The sequence below is a fragment of the Glycine max genome, chromosome 8, assembly GCF_000004515.6.
Source record: "Glycine max cultivar Williams 82 chromosome 8, Glycine_max_v4.0, whole genome shotgun sequence".
Taxonomy (NCBI): domain Eukaryota; kingdom Viridiplantae; phylum Streptophyta; class Magnoliopsida; order Fabales; family Fabaceae; genus Glycine; species Glycine max.
In genome coordinates, this window is record NC_038244.2 from 8,373,039 (window position 1) to 8,397,287 (window position 24,249).

General features: G+C 33.7%; 4 protein-coding genes and 1 long non-coding RNA gene across 5 annotated transcripts; 3 read left to right on the top strand and 2 right to left on the bottom strand.

Annotated features, from left to right (window-relative positions):
- Positions 1-426: 426 nt before the first annotated feature.
- On the bottom strand, positions 427-2,048 carry LOC121175282 (uncharacterized). The gene is made up of 2 exons (XR_005892538.1): positions 1,949-2,048; positions 427-822 (listed from the first exon to the last, which is right to left on the bottom strand). It is a non-coding gene; the product is annotated as an uncharacterized lncRNA (long non-coding RNA).
- Positions 2,049-7,734: 5,686 nt separating this feature from the next.
- On the top strand, positions 7,735-9,441 carry LOC100778050 (UDP-glucuronate 4-epimerase 6). Its single transcript, XM_003532692.5, has one exon. It carries the CDS (start codon positions 7,824-7,826, stop codon positions 9,303-9,305), a length of 1,482 nt encoding a protein of 493 aa, XP_003532740.2. The 5' UTR covers positions 7,735-7,823; the 3' UTR covers positions 9,306-9,441.
- Positions 9,442-11,709: 2,268 nt separating this feature from the next.
- On the top strand, positions 11,710-13,250 carry CHS5 (chalcone synthase 5). The gene is made up of 2 exons (NM_001360359.1): positions 11,710-11,984; positions 12,106-13,250. Exons 1-2 carry the CDS (start codon positions 11,807-11,809, stop codon positions 13,092-13,094), a joined length of 1,167 nt encoding a protein of 388 aa, NP_001347288.1. The 5' UTR covers positions 11,710-11,806; the 3' UTR covers positions 13,095-13,250.
- A 2,528-nt stretch (positions 13,251-15,778) lies between these two features.
- CHS3 (chalcone synthase 3) lies at positions 15,779-17,067 on the bottom strand. The gene is made up of 2 exons (NM_001289367.1): positions 16,890-17,067; positions 15,779-16,767 (listed from the first exon to the last, which is right to left on the bottom strand). Exons 1-2 carry the CDS (start codon positions 17,065-17,067, stop codon positions 15,779-15,781), a joined length of 1,167 nt encoding a protein of 388 aa, NP_001276296.1.
- A 2,184-nt stretch (positions 17,068-19,251) lies between these two features.
- Positions 19,252-20,823, top strand: CHS1 (chalcone synthase 1). Its single transcript, NM_001350109.1, has 2 exons — positions 19,252-19,511; positions 19,634-20,823. Exons 1-2 carry the CDS (start codon positions 19,334-19,336, stop codon positions 20,620-20,622), a joined length of 1,167 nt encoding a protein of 388 aa, NP_001337038.1. The 5' UTR covers positions 19,252-19,333; the 3' UTR covers positions 20,623-20,823.
- The last annotated feature ends 3,426 nt before the right edge of the window (positions 20,824-24,249 follow it).

Below are 24,249 nucleotides of genomic sequence, written 5' to 3' on the forward strand. Positions count from 1 at the left end.
ACGCGGTAAAAATAAATAAAAATTGCTAGATTTTGATTCTGCCTTCTGAAAAAGGAAGTGCACATTAGCATATTAATTAAATATTTTCTTCCTTCTATTTTATTTGATATTAAACTCACTAATAGCGTGATTGGAACCCTCCAAAAACAATATATATATATATATATATATATATATATATATATATATATATATTTGATTAAAAATGTTGAAATAATATATATATTTTTATATTTATTATTTCAAAATTAGAATACAAATAAGTTGTTACATCCAAATAAAAAATAATTATAAATAAAAGTATAAAGATGTTAATAGCATGTGAGACTCATTCTAAATTTTTAAATAGTGTAAATTTGTACAGTAATATATATAAAAATTAAACTAAAAAAATTTAATGAGATTTCCAAATGTAGTGGGACATTATAAAGTCCGCTTACTACTAGAGTGAGTTAAGAACAAAAGAAGAATATACTCTTCAAGATGCTATAATACAAAATATCCATATTCCACATTTATCCAAGTATCTTTAAGAGTTAAGGACACTAACCACAAGTATCAACATGTGTGACTAATGAGTGCGAGGATTGTGCAACAAATATATGAACATATGACAAGATGGTAGAAGCCTGGTCTCTCCTTTCTGCTGGCAGATTAAGGTGTGGCCCAGTTTTTGGTCTATTGTTGCTATTTCTTTTCTGCTTTTAGGGGCTTATCCTAGCCTTAGACTTGATATTTGTTTTTCTAAGAATTGGGCTTTGATCCCTCTTAGGCCAGTCAGTCCAAATTAGGGCTATTGCTTCATACACTTCCAGTTATTTCCTGCACAACTTTTTTATCTTATGAAATAGTCAATCCAAAATGTAAAATTATATTATGGTATATTTAACAACACTAAGTTAGTACTAATATATTTGTTAGAAAGAATTTGTTAATCCCATTAGACTTAGTATTTAACAAGCATTTTAATTTGTGTGTTGCTTAGGATAAGTGTTTCTTTTAAATTTATTATATAATTAAAATTTATAATAAATAAATACCTTTAAACATGTAAATTATATTTTAAATTCACAATAAATAACCATTGGCAAATCCGTGAAAAACAGGCTATTGAAATTTAATCAAGACATAAAGATAAAAAAGTGTTAGATTAAAAGGGTAGAAAATAAAAAAAATATAGAATATACAAATAAGGATAAGAGGAAGATAATTTGAGACAACTGAGAGATTTTCTTAACAAATTGTAGGGGCAGTGTGTGGAATGCACATTTAGAGAAGAGAATAAACAAAATATTGAGAATATCTAATTAAGAGAATGAAAAAAAAAAGAATATCACTCTCTAAGTTGTCTATTCTAATTTATATTATAGGAATAAATAAATAATAAAAAAGTCCAATTAAATTAATTCCTAATAAAATTTAGCATATCAATCAACATCATCTTGCGTTTTTTCTTGTTTTTTTTTTTCTTAATTAAATTGTATATACCTATCCATCTTTACAGATGATTGTCAGCTTTTGCGAGGTGGGTATGTAAGAGCCGTAGTTTTCGGCTTTGCCCATTTAACATACAACCTAGGCTAATAATTTATTAATTGTTAGTCTCTTTTTAAAAAAATATTATTGTTAATCATTTTAATTCAATTAACACTTATTTTTTTTCTAAGCTAATTGATTATATTCCGGTTTTATTCTTCATCTTCTTGCCCTTCCTTTTTCCTTTAATTTCCCTCGAAATCCTAAACACACTCTCTTAACTGTAAATATCACGCCCTATAAAGACAAGGATATACAATTATTTTGACATTATAGTTGGAAATAAATTTTGCTACAACAATCAAACATATAAAATACTATTAAGCAAGTATCATTATTTCCAATAAAGTATTCCCTGCAGAAATTTTGCTCCAGAGAGAATTAATCAAACAGGATGTCAAGCAGAACATACATATACAGTGTGTGGGTTCTCGGTAGGACTAAACCCCATTGGCCATTGGATGGTGAAATGCCAAAAAGTATGACTTAATTTGTTGCACTGAAAGAAAGGCATGTGCATATATGTCGTTTGGAATATATTAATTATATTATATATAGAGATGTCTATGAAGAGGACGACGTAGTTGTGAGGAGAACCATGTCTTCTTTTCAAATGGGTAGTAAAGACAATTCTCATATATGGCTCCACCGAGCAACTACCATATCTTTATTCCTTGCTAGCCCTAGCTTTTGACAAAAGCGATGCCAATAATGGTTATATGCAAAATTAGAAAGTAACCTAACCAACCCCACACTTGTAACGTATTTATTGATTAATACAACATTACGTGCGATTTTCTGTTTTACTTGTGCATGCATGACGAGAAAATAACCACCTTAGTTCAAGTTCAACTCAGACACGTACTTGTTGCTTTCATCCATATATATCTCATTGCATGCATGCTGGCTGCAACCTATACATGAGGTGTCAGTGGAGGAAATGTTATTCTTCACAACGAAAATGCCACATATATGTCATTCATTTTAATATATTTTGAGGAATAATATCCAATGTTTTGCATAAACTTAAAATTTTCTTATTTTGATTTGACTTGTGTATAAACTTTACCCCACTAATTGTGGATCATATTGCCACAGTGGATGATTAATTAAAGAACAAAATGGATCGCACTAATTTGGTTGATTTTTGGGCTGTAATTTATTCAAGTTCTCAGGATCGTTATCTCGAAGAACGAAATGCTTGACATTAATATCAATATGTTCATGCATTAGGCGAATCCCTGTGTTCTCTTCTCAAAGCTTGAGGTGGTAAACTACTGTTTTTAATGCCTGGCTATGTGCTCGTGGATAGTCTTACTTTTTTTTTATAAGCAAAATTTGATTATTGAAAATACTTAAATTGTACGCAAGTTGTGCCCAGTGCCCAATTAATTTAAGACTTTACATTACATCAAATTCTCCTATTCCAACAATAAGTAGTCCTAAAGTTGTGCTCTGTCTTTTCCATCTTTTCAATTTTATTTGCATGTTAGTTTAATTTATTTTAAAATAATATTTTTTTTGTCAATTTCATGAGAGTCTTAAAAAAAATTCTTGAAAATTATTCATTTTCAGACATGTTAGTTTAGACTGTTTTTCCTAAAGTGGCGTATATATGTTGTTTTCCAAATCTTAGCTCGATCATCTATAGCTGAATAGTACGAAAGTCCCAATGAAAAATTGCATTCATACAATAAATTTATACATCTTATACAACGCTTTTTTTTTTTTTCGTATCACATACTTATGCCATTTTCCTCCTCTTCTCTTCCTGTTTCTCTCTTATTTGTAAATAGAAGTTGTATAATTTTATTTTATAAATATAATTTCTCGGCACAAATCACATGGGTGGGACAGATAATGGGAATCATGAGAATCACCTTGTCTTTAACCACACATACCTCCCAGGACCAAATTAATCTCCTCTACCAATTAAAGCAGTCAAGTGAAGTTTCAAAATCTATTAGTTTTGCATATCTTTAAAGTATAGTTGTGAAACTTGATTTGGTCTGATTAGTTAATTTTGCATATCTTTAAAGTATAGTAGTGAAACCTGATTCAATTCGATCAATTGAGCTGGTCTGATCATGATCTAATATTTTAATTGGATTGGTTTCACTATTGAATTAATTATGCAATTGACTTAGAATGATCTATCCGATTAGGTATTGGATCCCGGTTGAACAGATCTCATTGATTTTATAAAAAAAATCATTTTGAACTCTTATTAGTATTAATTGTTATTTTAGATTTTTGGGTATGAATGAACTTTTCTTACTCAAATAATATTAATTATATACTTATATATAATACATACATATATAATTTTAAATTTTCAATATATAACAAGTCAAACCGAATCAATTAGTAACTCATCGATTAAACTATTAATTCAATACCTCGATCAGGTCGAATTCACAATTATTCTTTAAAGAGTTCATTTATAAAAGATTCAAATCTATAGTTTATTATTCTTTAAAGAGTTCATTTATAAAGGATTTAAATCTATAGTTTATTGTAGATCGGACCTTTATTAAGGGGAGAAAATGTTTATGTGTGAATTATATTAATAACTTGCTCTAGCTAGCATGCTGCAAAATCACATATTCTAATTTCACTAAATTCAACCAACTTTATAGCAAGAAAATGCTGGATATCCCGACATATATAAACTTTGGCTAAGCCATACCAAAATGACGCGTTGGTTTTTTTTTTTTTTTATCAAAACAGGAAAAAGGTTGTTTTTTATTATCAGCAAAATAAAACATATATAAATCATAGGCACAAAGGATACCTAAAACCCATACTCATGAACAGTATCATCAAATGAAAAATAAATTTATTTCTGTATTTTCTTATTTCCATATTCATTTATAAACTTATGTCTCAAAAAATAAAACGGCTATTGGCATCTCTCTGTTTTTTTTTTAAAATAAATCGTAATTCATCTCATCTAGTTGAACACTTACATTACTCCTATAATCTACTGTATATCTCAATTATAAATTTATAATAATTCTAACAAAAGAGGGACATATCAACAACCACAATCTTCTTTTGTAAAGGCAACCTATGCCAATGGGATAGGGAACTTCTTGCGCATTTCCCTTCCCGGGATCTTCGACTATTAGAAAATGACACTATATATATACACCACATGGTTGGGTCCATTATTGAAGCCCCACTTTTGCATCATCCCCTTCCCGGTTGCATGCACTTCCTTTATGCATGATAGGTGTAATTATGATCTATGAATAATATAATCCTCAGTTTTTTTCACCCGACAAGTTACTAAAACTAATTTAATTAAAATTAATGATATTAATTACAATGACAATAGGTGTCTCATAAGTCTCTTAATTATCATTATCTTTTTTTAATTATGATATTAATATGAAGTTGTCTTCATAAAAAAATGATAAATTTTATTAGAAAACCTTGAGTATATACAAGATAAATATTTTTTTAATATAATTTATTTCATATTCAATAATTAATAAAAATTTGAACCATAGATTAGTTAATTAAGAAAAATACACAATTATCATTTATGTTAATTATTGTTGGTATTATTATCTTTTTTTTTCTTCCTTCCTTATCAAGGACTCTCTTTCTTAGTGTTCTATACGTATCTTCCTTTGTCTACAACTCTATATCTGTAGTTTTGCCAATTACAAAACAGAGAGTCGTGTTTAAGCATTTGAAATATTAAAATAAAATGTTTCAAAGAATAGTATATTATTATAATTTCGTTTTGACTTATGAATAATGCTTCAAAACAGAGAGTTGTGTTTATTATTATTATTCTTTCTATTTGGAAATATCTACTAATGGATCAGAATAGAATAGATGTCCTTCGGCTTTCCGGATAAGAGAAGCTTTATTTTGAACCTAGAACTGTCTAGATGAAAAAGTTGATGATGTATCAAGTTTCTTGAGAGATTTACTTAATTTTAACAATATTTCTATGAAAATTATGTCAAAAGCTAACTTTTAATTAAGCTATATATATATATATATATATATATATATATATATATATATATATATATATATATATATATATTCACCAAAAAAATATACATATCATTTATAATATTTCGTTTTTTATTCATTACTAACTAAAAATAATTTCTACTGTTAGTCTGTTACACAAATATCGAGATATTTCATTTCATTTTCAAAAATTAAATTAAAGTAAATCATTTTAATAATTTATTCCGACATCTAAATTAAAATACACTCATTTATCTGTCATGATTTCTGTCGCAATATTTAATACGTACCGGAAACTCCTGCCAAAACTTGAATTGGAATAAAATAATTTCCATAAAGAAGAAAGTGACAAATATCCATTCCAATTCCTGTATGATGTTTTTTTTTTTTTTTTGCAATAAGGAAATTTTTAATATTCAATCCCAAAATTATGAGGTACTGTAATTTTATTTTATTCTTTTCAGGTTTATGGTAATCTATGTATTTTTTTCATTCCTTTTATATAACTGTATAAATTTAGTTTTACCATATAGCTGTTTAATTCAACATATCCATGTATTATGCGTGTAAGTTTTTTAGTAACTATCTTTCAAATGTTTACTACTATTAAAATTGCTATTTTATACTAAAAAAAGCTGTTTATTTATCACCGCCATAAATTTAAATGTATTCACTAGATCAGTAGATATGTTTGTAAAATTTAAGAAATTCACGCCTAGCTATATATATGTAACAATTTTTTTTTTTTATAAAGAATCTATGCATAAGTCACTACGGAAAAAGACATATTTAACTGATAGTTTTCTTTAATGACAATTTTAAATTATCTTTGAAGTTAATGTCGTCAAAATTTAAGAATTTCTACAATGATTTTTAAAAAAATTATTTTAGAAAAATATAATTTTAAAATGATTTTTAAATAAATAACTATCTTAAGATAATTTTAACTTAAAAATTGTCTTAAAAAAGAATCATTAGAATATATTTATTTAAAATATATTTAAAAAATTGAGAATTTTAAAATAATTTTTATTTGAAAATCATTTTAGGATGTTTTTTTTAATGAAATTTTTTGAAAAATAACCGTCTTAAAATATACATTTTTTTAAAATATATAAATACTAAGATTATTTTTTCAAAAATCATCATAAAAATCTACTTTGTAAGAAAGTTGTTCGAGTCTTAAAATGTCTTTTAAAAAAAAAATAGACTAAGATGACCCAGCCAAACCACAAGCCATCATCTTCTGACTCTAAAAAAAAAAAAAAATACTAAGTTAGCTTCCCTGAAACAAAAGATTTAAGAAAGGAAGAAAACAATGTGTTTTTTTGGTTATCATTACCTCAACTTTGTCATTGTTGCATATGGGAACGGTAAGGAGTTGTTGTTTCTTCCTTGTTTCATTGAGTGAGGTGTGACTCGACCGGCGAGTCAACTCGGTGAAGAAGTCTTCATCGTCGCTACTCTTAGTCCCGGTTGAACCGGAATGAACTAGTTAAGTTCCTATCGAGTCGAACTCGTAGGAAAACTCAGACGAGAACCCGAACGCAACGTCCAACTCAGTGTCATCCATGGCTCACTGGGTGAACAAAAGATTCTAACTTGAACTTGAAAGGAAAACTGACATGAAAATATAAATTATGGGAGGTGAGCCATGGCTTTTGTGGCTTCAGGTAATAGGCATCGTCCATGGGTTGGGCCTTGTGCCCTCGGAAATAAGCGGGTCATGGCGATCTGGATGGCAGAGTTAACTTTGTTAGAGGAGGCGGAGACAGAGGAAAGAGATGTTTAAATCACTCTTTGTCTTTGTTTCTCTCTCTCTCCCGTTGAAGACCTAGATGACATTCGACAGAGGAGAGAGGGAGAAGGAGAACATGAAGAAGACAACGAGCCAGAGGAGAGGAACGAGCGCCAACATTTCAAAGTTAAAATTATCCACATTTAAAGTCGATTTCGCGAGAATCATATTTGAAATGTTGGTAATAATTACAAAATTATTACCGCGTTTAAAATGATGATGATTTTTGGACCATCGTTGTTAAACACATGTCTTAAAATCATGTATTTTTAGCAGTGAGTTGCGCCAAAGTATATCACGTAACTTGCTCAGTCTTTTGAAAACAATCTATTTGTCTGCAACCTAAGTAGAAACCAGCTATTGTAATTAAAAGTTTAACGCTGCATGATTTGAGTTCTGTTTTGTCGGCGGGGACTAGGGACAAATATATTTTTTGTTAGTTAATTTGTATATTTATTGGTGATATGTCTGAAGTTAAGTTAATTGGCCATGCATGTGTGTGTGTGTGGTAGTGAGAAGAATTGAGAAAAAGAATGTGGTCTCCAAAGTCCAACCAATACAAATCTCTAGCTCTCCCTCCCTCTCTCTTGTATCCCTTTATATGAATCTTCTCAGACACGTTTTCGAGAGCCCCTTTTTCCTTATCATAGCCTCGCAGCAGCTGATATCTCATGTTGTTCTTGTTCCTAACAAAGTAGCATTAAAAACCATGGCATCTTCACCGGACACCAGCAAAACCATAAAGCTGATGCGTTACAACAGCTACCTCCGCAGACTCAACAGCTTCAAACTCCTTAAGACATCCTTCATCCTCCTCCTCCTCCTCTACACCCTCTCCACCCACCACCTCCTCCTCTCCTCCGCCTTCCACGGCCCCGCATGGGAGAATCAGGTCCGCCACTCCGCCCTCCCCCGCCGCCCCCACGGCATGTCGGTGCTGGTCACCGGCGCGGCGGGCTTCGTTGGCTCCCACTGCTCCCTCTCCCTGAAGAAGCGCGGCGACGGCGTCCTCGGGCTCGACAACTTCAACTCCTACTACGACCCCTCCCTAAAACGCGCACGCCAGCACCTCCTCGCCAAACACCAAATCCTCATCATCGAAGCCGACCTAAACGACGCCCCGTTGCTCGCCAAGATCTTCGACGTCGTTTCGTTCTCCCACGTCCTCCACCTCGCAGCACAAGCGGGCGTCCGCTACGCCATGCAGAACCCCCACTCCTACGTGGCATCCAACATCGCCGGATTCGTAACTCTTCTAGAAGCTTCCAAAAACGCTAACCCCCAGCCCGCCATCGTTTGGGCCTCCTCGAGTTCCGTCTATGGGCTCAATGACGAAAGCCCATTCTCCGAACTCCACCGTACGGACCAGCCTGCGAGCCTCTACGCGGCAACTAAAAAAGCAGGCGAAGCAATCGCGCACACCTATAATCATATCTATGGACTCTCCCTCACCGGATTGCGCTTCTTCACTGTTTATGGGCCCTGGGGAAGGCCCGACATGGCTTACTTTTTCTTCACTAAGTCCATTCTCCAGAGAAAGCCCATTGACGTGTACCAGACGCATGACGAGAGAGAAGTCGCGCGTGACTTCACTTACATCGACGACGTCGTCAAGGGCTGCCTCGGTGCCCTCGACACGGCGGAGAAGAGCACCGGCGGCGTCGTAGGGAAGAAGCGCGGCCCCGCGCAGCTGAGAGTTTACAATCTCGGTAACACATCGCCGGTGCCGGTGGGTAAACTTGTTTCCGTGTTGGAGACGTTGCTCGGGGTAAAGGCGAAGAAGCACGTGATCAAAATGCCTCGAAACGGCGACGTTCCGTTCACGCATGCTAACGTGAGCTTGGCGTGGAGGGACTTGGGGTACAAGCCCACCACGGATCTCGCCGCTGGTCTCAGAAAGTTCGTGCAGTGGTACGTCGGGTATTATGGTGTTCGCTTAGGGGTAGAAAAGGAAAAACACGCAGACTTGGCTTGATTCATCCTTTCCGTGCCCCTCCATTCATTTATTATAATTATATGTTTTTTTGTTGAAACTTGTGAATGGTGCTGGCGGCCCATGTGAGAATGCATAATCATGATTTGGTATTTTAATAAAATGCTAGTTGCATCCAGTATTATTATCTGTGCACCCAACACTTAAGATGAAATGACAAAAATATCTTTGATCCGTAAATCATTTAAGTTGATCTATAAGAGTCTTATGGATCAACTTAATCCGTATTGTTTCGTAAAAGGTTTACGGATCATATTGATCCGTATCAACCTTACGGATCAACTTGATTTGTACGATTTACGGACTATCCTCACACACATTCATCACAAATGCGGAAAAAGTGTAGAGATAATTTTGGTATTTTTATAAACTTGTGAATTTCAACAAGTCTGCGTGGTGTGGCACCATTCACAAGTTTCAACAAGTTTTATTAAACTTGTGAATATAAACGTGGTATATAGGTCCAAGGTAATAAAAGCAAGGACAAGAGCAAGTGTATATATGTAATCTATGTGTGAGGTGGTGGAGGGGGAGCTGAGCTGTATTAATGATGGGTGGGCTCTACTTTAAGCTTTTCCAACTTATTATTGTATTTTCAAAATTAAGTTAAATTGTGTATAGACAATAATTATATGACATAGACATGCAATTTTCTTACAATTATATTACTGCCTCACTTCTAAGACAATGATATTTTAAACCTGTGACCCACTAATTCACAAACATTTAATTGATATAAATTTTAAATAAAATATTCTCAATTTATTAACTCATTTTGTTATAAGCTAATTATCCCATTAGCCATCAATAACAATAAATTTTACTATTCATCGACTATTTTTTTTATGATAAATGTCTCTTTTAATTGCATGTGTTAATTGATCTTTTTAATTATGCTTAAGAATAGTATTTAAAAAATAGTTTAAAAAGCTAAAAAGATTATTGTTTTGAAAAAAAATAGAAAGACCATTTGTTTTAGGAAGGAGGGAGTATTATATGCAATAGTCTGTTTATCATTAAATGAATATTAATTTTTGTTACAATTTTTTATAAGTCGTGTTTTTTTTACTATTTTTTAAATGAAAAATGAATAATTTAATACATTCTCAACTTTTTTTATATTTAGTTTAGTGTAGTGAAATTAAGCACAATTTCACCTTTTTTTTAAATTGTTTAAAATTCACGACTCCGCATTATATTATAATATATTGTGTTAATATTATTAGTAAATAATTTTTTCTCATTTACTATTTGGTTGAGAGAATAAGGTTATATTATTAGCAAATGCATTATTTGACAAATTTTAATTAAGTTCCTAAATTATTTTTTTTCAATTGTTCTCTTAACTTATATTTTTTTAAATGATGTTCCTAAACTATTAGGAATAAATGTATATGTCCAAGAATCAATCTGTCATGTAACTAATTAGGAATAAATATTATTAGAATTTGATCATCATGTACTACTATAAAACAATTGATTGGATAATATCTTTAATTAAAATCATGGACTCATTATCATAAACTAGTATTGTATAAATTTAATCCAAATTAATCTTGATTATAAAAAACAAGAGACATCCAAATTCAAAAAATAATAGCATTTATTAAATAAAGATTAATAAATTTCATTTATTAAATTACACATATAGATGATATATATGTGAATATAATTCTAAAAGTTAATAACATTACTTTAAATTATCAATAAAAAATTCATAAGAAAAAAAAAATAATTTTGTTTTACTTAAAATTATCATAATAATTAATAAGTTCTTTATTATATTTTAATTTTGGACATCTTCTATCTATTTTTTAAACAAGATACCCAATATCTTAAGGTATTAGTTGAATAGTTATTAAGTAATGACTAATGAGTCTGAGTTTTATTTAAAACAATTATTTTTTCGAATTATTTTTCTGGGCGATAAATGAACTTAAACTAATCATTTACGCACAATATTAAAACAAGTAAATCTCTCGTGACATTTCTTTTTGATACACTTGAAACTGATCAAAACTAATTTCTTACCAGGGATATGAGTCCCTTTCATTCACATCAACACACATAACAGTAAGTAATTATTTTTCCAAAAACTCTAACCAGAAATAAAAAAGTAATTCCAAAATTAGGAGAAGCAATTGTAAAGAAGTATGGACTATGGAGAACAAAAAAAAAATTTGCTGATTATTGGGGGAAAAGAATGGGTTGGTGTGTTGGGAGAGTCAACAGTCTACTTAGACATGCGGTACATACACCATATATTTGAAAGAAAAAAAAGCGTAGTCAGAGGAAGCATGCGCGCATCTACCTACCCACCCTTTTCAATTATGCATGTATATATATATCTGAGCCACTTTGCCACATTCATTCCCACCCTCATACCCTTTTCTTTCGTGCCTAGCTACTCCTTAATTACTTTCATTCTTTAATTTGCTGCAAGCTATAGCTTCATTAGTTCATTCACAAAATTAATTATTACAATGGTGAGTGTTGAAGAGATCCGTCAGGCACAACGTGCAGAAGGCCCTGCCACTGTCATGGCTATTGGCACCGCCACTCCTCCCAACTGCGTGGATCAGAGTACCTATCCTGACTATTATTTCCGCATCACCAACAGCGAGCACATGACCGAGCTCAAAGAAAAATTCAAACGCATGTGTAAGATATCTCTCTCTTTTATCCTATCTTCATTTCATTATATAATATGCATGTTGCTTATTTCCAACATATACCTTTGATTTCATTAATGATATCAATGAAATTTAATTTATTATTTCAGGTGATAAGTCGATGATTAAGAAGCGATACATGTACTTAAACGAAGAGATCCTGAAGGAGAATCCCAGTGTTTGTGCATATATGGCACCTTCGTTGGATGCAAGGCAAGACATGGTGGTTATGGAGGTACCAAAGTTGGGAAAAGAGGCTGCAACTAAGGCAATCAAGGAATGGGGTCAACCCAAGTCCAAGATTACCCATCTCATCTTTTGCACCACTAGTGGTGTCGACATGCCTGGTGCTGATTATCAGCTCACTAAACTATTAGGCCTTCGTCCCTCCGTCAAGCGTTACATGATGTACCAACAAGGCTGCTTTGCCGGTGGCACGGTGCTTCGTTTGGCCAAAGACCTCGCTGAAAACAACAAGGGTGCTCGCGTGCTTGTCGTTTGTTCTGAGATCACCGCAGTCACATTCCGCGGCCCAACTGACACCCATCTTGATAGCCTTGTGGGTCAAGCCTTGTTTGGAGATGGTGCAGCCGCTGTCATTGTTGGATCAGACCCCTTACCAGTTGAAAAGCCTTTGTTTCAGCTTGTCTGGACTGCCCAGACAATCCTTCCAGACAGTGAAGGGGCTATTGATGGACACCTTCGCGAAGTTGGTCTCACTTTCCATCTCCTCAAGGATGTTCCTGGACTCATCTCCAAGAATATTGAGAAGGCCTTGGTTGAAGCCTTCCAACCCTTGGGAATCTCCGATTACAATTCTATCTTCTGGATTGCACACCCTGGTGGACCCGCAATTTTGGACCAAGTGGAGGCTAAGTTAGGCTTGAAGCCTGAAAAAATGGAAGCTACTAGGCATGTGCTCAGCGAGTATGGTAACATGTCAAGTGCATGTGTGCTATTCATCTTGGATCAAATGCGGAAGAAATCAATAGAAAATGGACTTGGCACAACCGGCGAAGGCCTTGACTGGGGTGTGCTATTTGGTTTCGGTCCTGGACTCACTGTTGAGACTGTTGTACTCCGCAGTGTCACTGTCTAATCATATATATTGAGCAAGAACACAGATCCTTCTTTTCTTCTTATGTATTATTGCTTTTTTAGTTTGAAAAATGTATTCTTTCTCTTTTGCTTTCTCACATTCTTCTTTTTTGTATACCAGTAAACACTAAACGAGAACACATCTTATTATTAATGCAATTAAGCTTATACACAATTGATCTATACTATACAGTTGCAAAGTGAATATCTTCTATTTTATTTTTACCAATTTCATCTCCAACAAAAGATTCTTCGTGATTGTGTATAAATTGGACTGTAGAACTGTTTGGAATTATGTGGTTTGTGTAAAGAGAGTTGTGCCGATTAACTTAGTCCAGTTTAGCTTAAAATTTTCTGTCTTGGGTGAGTTATTTGACTGTGATATACAACATTATATGAAACAGATCAATAAGTATCAAGTAAACCGCAGTAAAAAAAAAAGTATCAAGTAAACCTAGTAGCTAAGAAAATGCACTTCCTACGTCATCTCCGGAGGACTCTTGCTCAAAAGAGGTGGAAGTCTTGCTATGGAGATTTATACGGACGAAAATTATGTAGATTCAGTAAGGGATATGTTGGAAAACCACCTTAATTGCCGTCAGTCCTATCCTTCTTTAGTTGGGGCCTCTTTGGGGTTGCCTTAATTGAAACTTCAAGGATGATGGTTTAGTCCCACATCGAATTAAAGATGTGGTTTAAATAAAACTTGGACGATCTTCATTTAACGTCGATTTTTTGGGGTTGATTTAGTCCCTAATACTAAGAAAGTATCCTACCATTTTTTTAGCCTATTGGGCCACCCACTATTGAATTGTTATTGGACCAACCACATATTTCCTGTTATTCTTGATTATCAGTTGCCTAAATAGGAAGACTCTTGAGTCATGATTGTATTGCAAAGTAAGCAATGATACATTTTTCTACAATTAATTATCTTCAATAATATGATAGTATTGTTTTTATCATATTATATATAGTTTGTATTTGTAAACATATTATAATTTATGACTAAAACAGGTCGGTGATAAGGAACATTTTTATCAGAAAATAACTACTAATTCTAACATTGGAGCCTATACTATACCTGGTAGGTGATATGGATATCCCCCCATAAACGTGTTAATACCTACACACACGTGTTATATGTGGTGAAATAGTTAACTGATGTAAAATCAATAATCCGAAATGATGACCATACTTTTTGTCCCAACTGAGATTTAATTCTTTAAGTAATCAAGATAGAAGTGCATTTTCTTAGCTACTAGGTTTACTAGATATTTATAGTTTGTCAGATTTTAAGGGTGTGATAAGAATTACAACTTGGTTGTGACAGGTTATGCTAATGACAAATAAATGCTAATGAGATATCAAAATTATGCTTTTATGTGCAAGGTTTTAAATGGTCATTCGGTTTTAAAATGCTCATTACATAAGTAAATTGGTTGGTATTAATACATCACAAAACTCCATGACTGAAACAAACTAACAAATGTCCCTAAATTGTGACAGATTTCACAATAAACCAAGGCCCCTAAAACAGAATCAAATTGGTACAGACGTAAAAAAAAATTGACACACCATAACCAGAAACAAACTAACATACCATGATTAGAATCATATTGGTATACAATGGCCAGAGCAGCAGAGCCAAATTGGCACCCCATGAGATTGTGATAAATTTCACAGCACACCATCACCCGAACAACAAAACCTAAATGATACACAGATAGAACCAAATCATAAATTACAATAAGATAAAAACTGAAACAAATTGTGTCACAAATTTTACATATTGAATCAGAAGCACACCATAAACTACAATCTGATAAAAACTGCAATCTGATACTCAACCAGAAGCACAAGATAAACTGGAATATGATAAAAACTACCTAAAGTGATAAACTGCGTTATGATATTTCATATATTAAATCAAAAGCACACAATGAAAATGTAATACAAACTGAAACAAATTGAGTAATAGATTTCACATATTGATGCACACCATAAGCTGCAGCATGATACCAACTGAAACATAAATTCTAACCTTAGAGCCCATACTACACCTCATAGGTGGTATGGAACATTTATTTTAAAGTGTTAATACGAAGTCATGGATAAATGTTATCTATTGTGGTTAAGTAGTTAACTCTTGTAAGGCAAATAATGCGAAGAGCAGTCCAACCACTTTGTCGACTTAGATTTTGTTCATTAAGTAATCAAGGTAGGAAGTGCAATTTCTTACCTACTAGGTTTACTTGATACTTATTAATCCCTTTTTTATAATGTTTTTCTCACAGACTCACAGTTAGATAACTCAATCAACACAAAAAAAAAAAAAAAAAATTAAGCCTAAGTGGACTACGTTAATTGGCACTATTCTCTTTACACAATTAAGCCATAAACCTGCAAAGTTCTACAGTCACTTTTATAGCAAGTCACAAAGAATCTTTCAATAAAGATGAAATTGGACAAGAGATATTCACTTTGCAACTGAATATATAGATGAATTTTGTGAAAACTTAATTGCATTAATAGTAATATAACATGTTCTTATTTACTGATATAAAAAAAGAAGCATGTGAGGGAAGCAGGGAAAAAAAGGAAGAGAAAGAATACATTTTTCAAACTCAACATGAAAGAATGAATAAGAAAGAAAAGGACTTGGTCTTGCACAAGATATATGGATTAGACAGTGACACTGCGGAGCACAACAGTCTCAACGGTGAGTCCAGGGCCGAAACCAAATAGCACACCCCAGTCAAGGCCTTCACCGGTTGTGCCAAGTCCATTTTCTATTGATTTCTTCCTCATTTGATCCAAGATGAATAGCACACATGCACTTGACATGTTACCATACTCGCTGAGCACATGTCTAGTAGCTTCCATTTTTTCAGGCTTCAAGCCTAACTTAGCCTCAACTTGGTCCAAAATTGCGGGTCCACCAGGGTGTGCAATCCAGAAGATAGAATTGTAATCGGAGATTCCCAAGGGTTGGAAGGCTTCAACCAAGGCCTTCTCAATATTCTTGGAGATGAGTCCAGGAACATCCTTGAGGAGATGGAAAGTGAGACCAACTTCGCGAAGGTGTCCATCAATAGCCCCTTCACTGTCTGGAAGGATTGTCTGGGCAGTCCAGACAAGCTGAAACAAAGGCTTTTCAACTGGTAAGGGGTCTGATCCAACAATGACAGCGGCTGCACCATCTCCAAACAAGGCTTGACCCACAAGGCTATCAAGATGGGTGTCAGTTGGGCCGCGGAATGTGACTGCGGTGATCTCAGAACAAACGACAAGCACGCGAGCACCCTTGTTGTTTTCAGCGAGGTCTTTGGCCAAACGAAGCACCGTGCCACCGGCAAAGCAGCCTTGTTGGTACATCATGTAACGCTTGACGGAGGGGCGAAGGCCTAATAGTTTAGTGAGCTGATAATCAGCACCAGGCATGTCGACACCACTAGTGGTGCAAAAGATGAGATGGGTAATCTTGGACTTGGGTTGACCCCATTCCTTGATTGCCTTAGTTGCAGCCTCTTTTCCCAACTTTGGTACCTCCACAACCACCATGTCTTGCCTTGCATCCAACGAAGGTGCCATGTAAGCACAAACACTCGGATTCTCTTTCAGGATTTCTTCATTTAAGTACATGTATCGCTTCTTAATCATTGACTTATCACCTGATCGAAATAATAAATTAAATTTCATTAATATCACTAATCAAATCAAAGGAATATGTTGAAAATAAGCAATATACATATTGTATAAAGAAATGAAGAAAGGAGAGAGATATATATCTTACACATGCGCTTGAATTTTTCTTTGAGCTCGGTCATGTGCTCGCTGTTGGTGATGCGGAAATAATAGTCAGGATAGGTACTCTGATCGACACAGTTTGGAGGAGTTGCGGTGCCAATAGCCATGACAGTGGCAGGGCCCTCTGCACGTTGTGCATTACGGATCTCTTCAACACTGACCATCCTAGCTAGTTAATTTTCTGAAGCAAAGAATGAAAGTGTAGTAGCTAGGAAAGAAAAGGCTTGGATGGATGTTGCAAAGTGGTTTGGAAGGGTGGGTATATATATATGAATAGATAGACAGTTGAACTTGAAGTGGGTAGGTGAGTACTGAGTAGATGATGAGCATGTTTCCTCTAACGAATTGGCTGTGTTCTGTGTTTTCTCTCAACTATATTGTACACTGCATGACTATGTTGACTGTTGACTATCCCATTATAATGATTATATATATACCTTACAAATTTGATTAAAAACACGTTAAAATGATTCTCAAATAAATAGATTTGGATAAAAGGACATAGTCATTTGTTGACAGAGAAAGGATATAGTCATTGACATTATAAAAAGGGAGTGTATCGTATCAACATCATCAACAAAGTAGCTTTAATGTTAATAGTATTTAGTAATTCAATTTGATTTGGATTGATTCAGTTATTTCTGGCAAAACTAAAATCGACTCCAATCCAATGAACAATTTTTTTTTTCTTGAGATGCAAAGGATAGAAATATTATTAAAAGCAGCTTAGCTGCACAAGTTGTGCCCCTACTGAAAGTTATATCAGAATACAATTTTGCTGTGCATCAAAGCTATCTACCAGCAACATGTTGCATAATTACGAAAAAAATAGCTTTATCTTGCTGAACTTGGCAGAGCCTCTAAACATTTACGAATAATTCAGCCATCCGATTATAGAACATAACCACGAGAAAATAAAAGCAACCACCTATCGCTATCAGCAAACCAAATGAAGCACCAGTTGAACGCCTTGTATTCCCACCACCGAATACCAAAATTGAATAAATTTGATTTTGAGAAGAAAAAAATTGCTTATTATTATTGTTGATGTGAAATCCACAGAACCTGTCACACATAAACCCATTCCAAACACTGATGCTTCCCAAATTGCATTCGATGAAAATGCTGACCCAATCATCCTTAAAGTTTCCCAAAGGTTTTCTCGATCTCACTAAATTAAATTCAACAGGAATTAGGTTGGGTTTTAATTTTTATATCTGTCTTTATTAATCGGATAAGTGAACAAATTCGTAAAAGTAAAAGCGTAAGACGCTGTTAATTTAGTCTTGAAAGTGCTAAAATGACCAAAGGTAACTCATTTTAATCCAAAGTTTCAAAGGTCATGCGATGTAAATGACAATAATAACATACTTTCGAAATTAAAATATAATATAGTTAAATTAAATTTAAATACTAAAATAACAACATAGGAAATTTTAGGAACATTTTTTGTTTTCTTGAGAAAATAAACTTTGTTGTTATTTCATTTTAAATACAAACCTAATTATTTAACAAGAGAATCTATGTTTGATTTTCCACCGTATGTAGTTACACATAGGCTTAATTGCACTTTTTATTTTTAATTTTTTAATTTTTAGTGAATTTTATCCCTAATTTTTTAATTTGACACATTTTATTTTCAATTTTTAAGAAACTTGTGAATTTTATCCTCTATTATTTATCTATTTATAAGCACAAAAGTTGGGGTAAAATTTGTCAAAAAAAATTAAAATTAAGGATAAATTTTGTCAAAAAAATTTAAAGTTGGAATAAAATTTGGCAAAAACTAATAAGTTAGGGATAAAAAAAATATAATTATGTAACTAGTAAAGTGATGAAGGATAAAATTTGTAGGATTATTAAAAGTTGAGATAAAATGTCCAAAATTTAAAGATTAAGATAAAATTCGTCAAAAATTAAAAAATTAGAATAAAAAATATAATTAAATCTAATGTTTAGTTTATCTATAAGAAAAATTTCAAACCTGACCCCATCTTATTGCAATGCATAATGGAGTGGGTCAGTCCTTCCATAGGATCACCCTGGAGGCCACCCCCCTTTTTTTTTCCCTCTATGACCTTCACCATTGACTTTTCCTAATCATCAATTCATCACTTTCGTGGCTTCTCCTAATGAAAACGTGTTGATTAAAAAATAAACAAAAAACCAAAAATATTGGGTTGTTAAAATAAGAGAGTAGTCATCAGTCTACGTAGCCATGCGGGGCACCACATAGTTGAAACAAAGCGCAGCCACGAGTCAGAGGAAGCATGCATAGCATCTACGTACCTTAGCCTACCTACCAATATCAACTATCTATATATATCCACCTTTCCAAATCACTTTCCAACATCCACCCCCATCATCATATCATACCCTTTCTATCCTACTTGCTACTTCCCACTTCCATTCTTTTCTTAACCAGCTAGGATGGTGAGTGTTGAAGAGATTCGTAAGGCGCAACGTGCAGAAGGCCCTGCCACTGTCATGGCTATTGGCACCGCCACTCCTCCCAACTGCGTGGATCAGAGTACCTATCCTGACTATTATTTCCGCATCACCAACAGCGAGCACATGACCGAGCTCAAAGAAAAATTCAAGCGCATGTGTAAGATATATATCTCTCTCCTTTCTTCATTTCTTTATACAATATGTATATTGTTTATTTTCAACATATTCCTTTGATTTGATTAGTGATATTAATGAAATTTAATTTATTATTTCGATCAGGTGATAAGTCGATGATTAAGAAGCGATACATGTACTTAAACGAAGAGATCCTGAAAGAGAATCCGAGTGTTTGTGCTTACATGGCACCTTCGTTGGATGCAAGGCAAGACATGGTGGTTGTGGAGGTACCAAAGTTGGGAAAAGAGGCTGCAACTAAGGCAATCAAGGAATGGGGTCAACCCAAGTCCAAGATTACCCATCTCATCTTTTGCACCACTAGTGGTGTCGACATGCCTGGTGCTGATTATCAGCTCACTAAACTATTAGGCCTTCGCCCCTCCGTCAAGCGTTACATGATGTACCAACAAGGCTGCTTTGCCGGTGGCACGGTGCTTCGTTTGGCCAAAGACCTCGCTGAAAACAACAAGGGTGCTCGCGTGCTTGTCGTTTGTTCTGAGATCACCGCAGTCACATTTCGCGGCCCAACTGACACCCATCTTGATAGCCTTGTGGGTCAAGCCTTGTTTGGAGATGGTGCAGCCGCTGTCATTGTTGGATCAGACCCCTTACCAGTTGAAAAGCCTTTGTTTCAGCTTGTCTGGACTGCCCAGACAATCCTTCCAGACAGTGAAGGGGCTATTGATGGACACCTTCGCGAAGTTGGTCTCACTTTCCATCTCCTCAAGGATGTTCCTGGACTCATCTCCAAGAATATTGAGAAGGCCTTGGTTGAAGCCTTCCAACCCTTGGGAATCTCCGATTACAATTCTATCTTCTGGATTGCACACCCTGGTGGACCCGCAATTTTGGACCAAGTTGAGGCTAAGTTAGGCCTGAAGCCTGAAAAAATGGAAGCTACTAGACATGTGCTCAGCGAGTATGGTAACATGTCAAGTGCATGCGTGCTATTCATCTTGGATCAAATGAGGAAGAAATCAATAGAAAATGGACTTGGCACAACCGGTGAAGGTCTTGACTGGGGTGTGCTATTTGGTTTCGGCCCTGGACTCACCGTTGAGACTGTTGTGCTCCGCAGTGTCACTCTCTGATCATATATATTGAGCAAGAGAACAAATCTTTCTTTTTTCATATGTATTCTTGGCTGGCCGGTTTGAAAAAACGTATTGTGTTTCGATTTTTTTTCCCCTGCCCTGCAAATGCTTCTGTTTGTATACTAGTAAATAACAACTTGTTATACTATTTTTTCAATTAAGCTTACACACAAGTTATCTATATATGAAGTTGCAAAGTGAATATCTTTTGTCCAATTTTATCTTCATTGAAAGATTCTCTATGATTGATGATAAATTGAACTATAGAACTGTCTCGAACCAGGTTTACTTATGGGCTAATTGTGTAAAGAGTGTTGTGTATGAGTTATCTGGGTGTGTGAGAAAAATTATACAGAAGAATTCAATTAGTATCAAGTAATCGTGGTAGCTAATAAAATATACGTCCTACCTTGATTACTTAAAGAACGAAATCTTAGTTGACACAAAAGTATGGACAGCGTTAGAAAAAAAATATAAAAAATATTCCATATCACTTACCAGAGTACAGGCTTCAAGGTTAGAATTTGGATGATGAATGGTTTAAGAAAAGATTATAAGCTTCCAGTTTTTCAGAAGAATGGGGAAACCAACCTCGACGATATTGAAGCTGTCTTTAAAGATTCTGAAGTATGTTGAAGATAATTAGACATGATATTGATATTGATTTTCTGTGAGTTCTGGAATATTATCTCATAAAGGATTTTGCATGTGTTTTCAGGAGCACCATGTGACGGAGAAGAACGAACAGCAGTCAACAGCAATGAATGCATTTGAGTTAATTTCTATGTCCAAAGGGCTGAACCTTGAAAACTTGTTTGATACAGAGCAGGTATCAAGCTGATATCATTGAATTGGGGAGGAAAATAACAAATGACAGGGACTTGTTTCATTTAGTGAACTAAATGAAAAAGTCAATTTGATGAAAAAGGTAAACAAGTTTTATTAAGTGGAGTTGTTTCTCCTTACCCCCTCTACCAAACACACCATTAAATAAAGTTTCTTCATCTAATATCTTTTGTCCAACTTCATCTTCGTAGAAAGATTCTTTGTGATTGAATATAAATTTAACTATGTAAACCAGGTTTATTTATGGATTAATTGTGTAAAAGAGTTGTGCCGATTAACTTAGCCCACTTTGGCTTAAAATTTTCTGTTTGTTGTGAGTTATCTGAGTCAGAAAAAATATTATACAAAAGGGATCATAAGTATCAATTAAACCTAGTTAATTGATAAGAAAACACGCTTCCTTCCCTTATTGCTTAAAGAACTAAATCTCAGTTGACAGAAATAAGGACAAAATTATTAAAAAAGCAAATGTTCATATCACTGACCAGAGTATAGGCTCCAGGGTTAGAATTGGTGGTGTTATTTTATGAGATGTATGAATCGGTCCTTGACTAATTAAAATAATCGGTTATATTAGCCTTTAGAGTTATTTTCTGAAGTGAAAAGTAAGATTATTAGTTGCTATTAATTTAATTAAAAATAAATTCTGATTCTATTAGTGCATGAGATACACCATTATTTGGCAATAATTTTAAACTCGGCCTGTTGTAGTGGAAAATTCTGTAGAGGTTAGAAATGGAATTGATTATATTTTATTGTACAGAAGTTAATGTTTTCTGCATTAATAAAATAGAAAGTTTCTGATTTCTATTGATTCATAGGGTTATTTTAAATTTGCAATGTTGTTTCCAAATGCCACTAAGACACAGGATTTAGAAGGTTTTTAGGATCAGTGTAGTAAGGAGTGGTTTCAGTAGTAGGCTAGTAGCAGGACCAATTTTGTAGAATTCCCTTCTGAAAGAGACTGATTGCAGTAGTATGAATATTCAAACTAAGCTCCATTTATTCAGCTGAAGTTGACAAGAAGCAATCTTTAATTTTTGTAGTATCTTAATTAAAAAATCAGAAAAAGATTTCTAAGGAACTTAAGAACTTCTACTAGATATTTATATTTAAGTATAGGATCCGATGTCAAAAGTTACTTCTTCCCTTAGTTTGTTTTTTATCAAAAGGTTAAAATTCAGTTCATGTACCAAATACTTCTTCATCCACCCAGCTGTAATTCTCCTGCAAACCGGTAGGAATGGAAATATCATCTCTAATTTCTTGGCCTTCCCTATAGGTTCAAATTCACCTACGTGGGCCAAATCCAGAAAAGAAATTAAAGGGAGAAGGTTAAGAAAATAGTTAGAAAATGTTGAAGAACCAAGAAAGTGTAGTACCTCAGTTACCATATTTATTCTAACTTTTCCAATGATAAAAAAGTTAAATTTATTTGTACTTTGTAAGTGTGTGCCAGAAGAAGTGTCATGGCCAAATTAATTTAGGCCATCACTGTATCATGCAGGTGATCTTAGTTGTTGAAGGTCCTTGATAGGTTATATTTACAATCTCGCATAGGTAGTTCTATTTTTTTACCTTGTCAACTATAAAAGAGGAGTATATTTTTTTATCCATAGAAATCAAAGACGATATCAAGAAATTTATAACTTTCACCCACCCTATTCAACTAACTGAACTAAATTCCTCTAATAGAGGAGGAGTATATGCATGGTAGCTACAAAAGCCGTGAAAGAAGATTTATGGCTTGAAGGTCTTGTTTGTGATCTTGGTGCAAGTCCAAAGGACATGATGATGTTTTGAGATAGTCAAAGCACATTCATTTATTTTTATCAGTGTAAGGAGGTTTACAATAACTCGCACACCTTTGCTCAACCAAGTGAACTAGATCTCTTGACAAGCACAATTCATTTAACCAAGCCAGATGTATTACTGGAGGAAAAATAAACATTGATATCAGGTTACATTTCACTTGTGATGTCATAGCAGAAGGTGAACTGTTAATAAAGAAGATAACTACGTCTTATAATCTTGTAGACTAATTATAAAAGCTCTTCCATCATCAAAATTTAAACATTATTTGGACTTACGTGAAATGAATACTAAAGTCATCACTTTGATTTTATTTATGCATCGAGAGCTAACTTTTTTAAATGAAAAAAAAATTATATATTTATTATTAATTTAATTTAAAGTATATTATACGTTCAAGAGCTAAATACATATTCATCGACTTATTTTAAAATTGAAGACTTAATTACTTTTTGTCTTGCTACTTATTTATTTAATTTAATTTTTTGGTACAATTACTAATAAAGATTCAATTTGATTTCTTAATTTTAAAAGCAATGAATTTTGATTCCTTAATTTTCACAAAAGGTGTCGTTATTATTTAAAATTAACGATGGATTAAAACTGTCAGCTAATCATAATCCTCAAAACCGTGTTCAATGACCTGAAGTTAATCTGAAAGAAAGGAACCAAATTCCATCATTTTATAAAAATTAAGGAAGCAAATTGTATTTTTTATTAACAGTGGAACGAAATTACACAAATTAAATAAATAGTAATAGTAAAAAAATAATTAAACCAAATTTAAATCAATTAAACTCTCTCCCCCTTTCTCCAACAAACTTGAGCGGCTAGTCTTTTTTGTCTCCTTTTTCTTCCTTTGTTTTGTTCCCACTTGAAAATTGCAGCCCACAAAAAAAATAAAACTAACCCTTCAAATTAAACACAATACACAAAAATCCCCCGTAGCATTTTTTTTCATATACA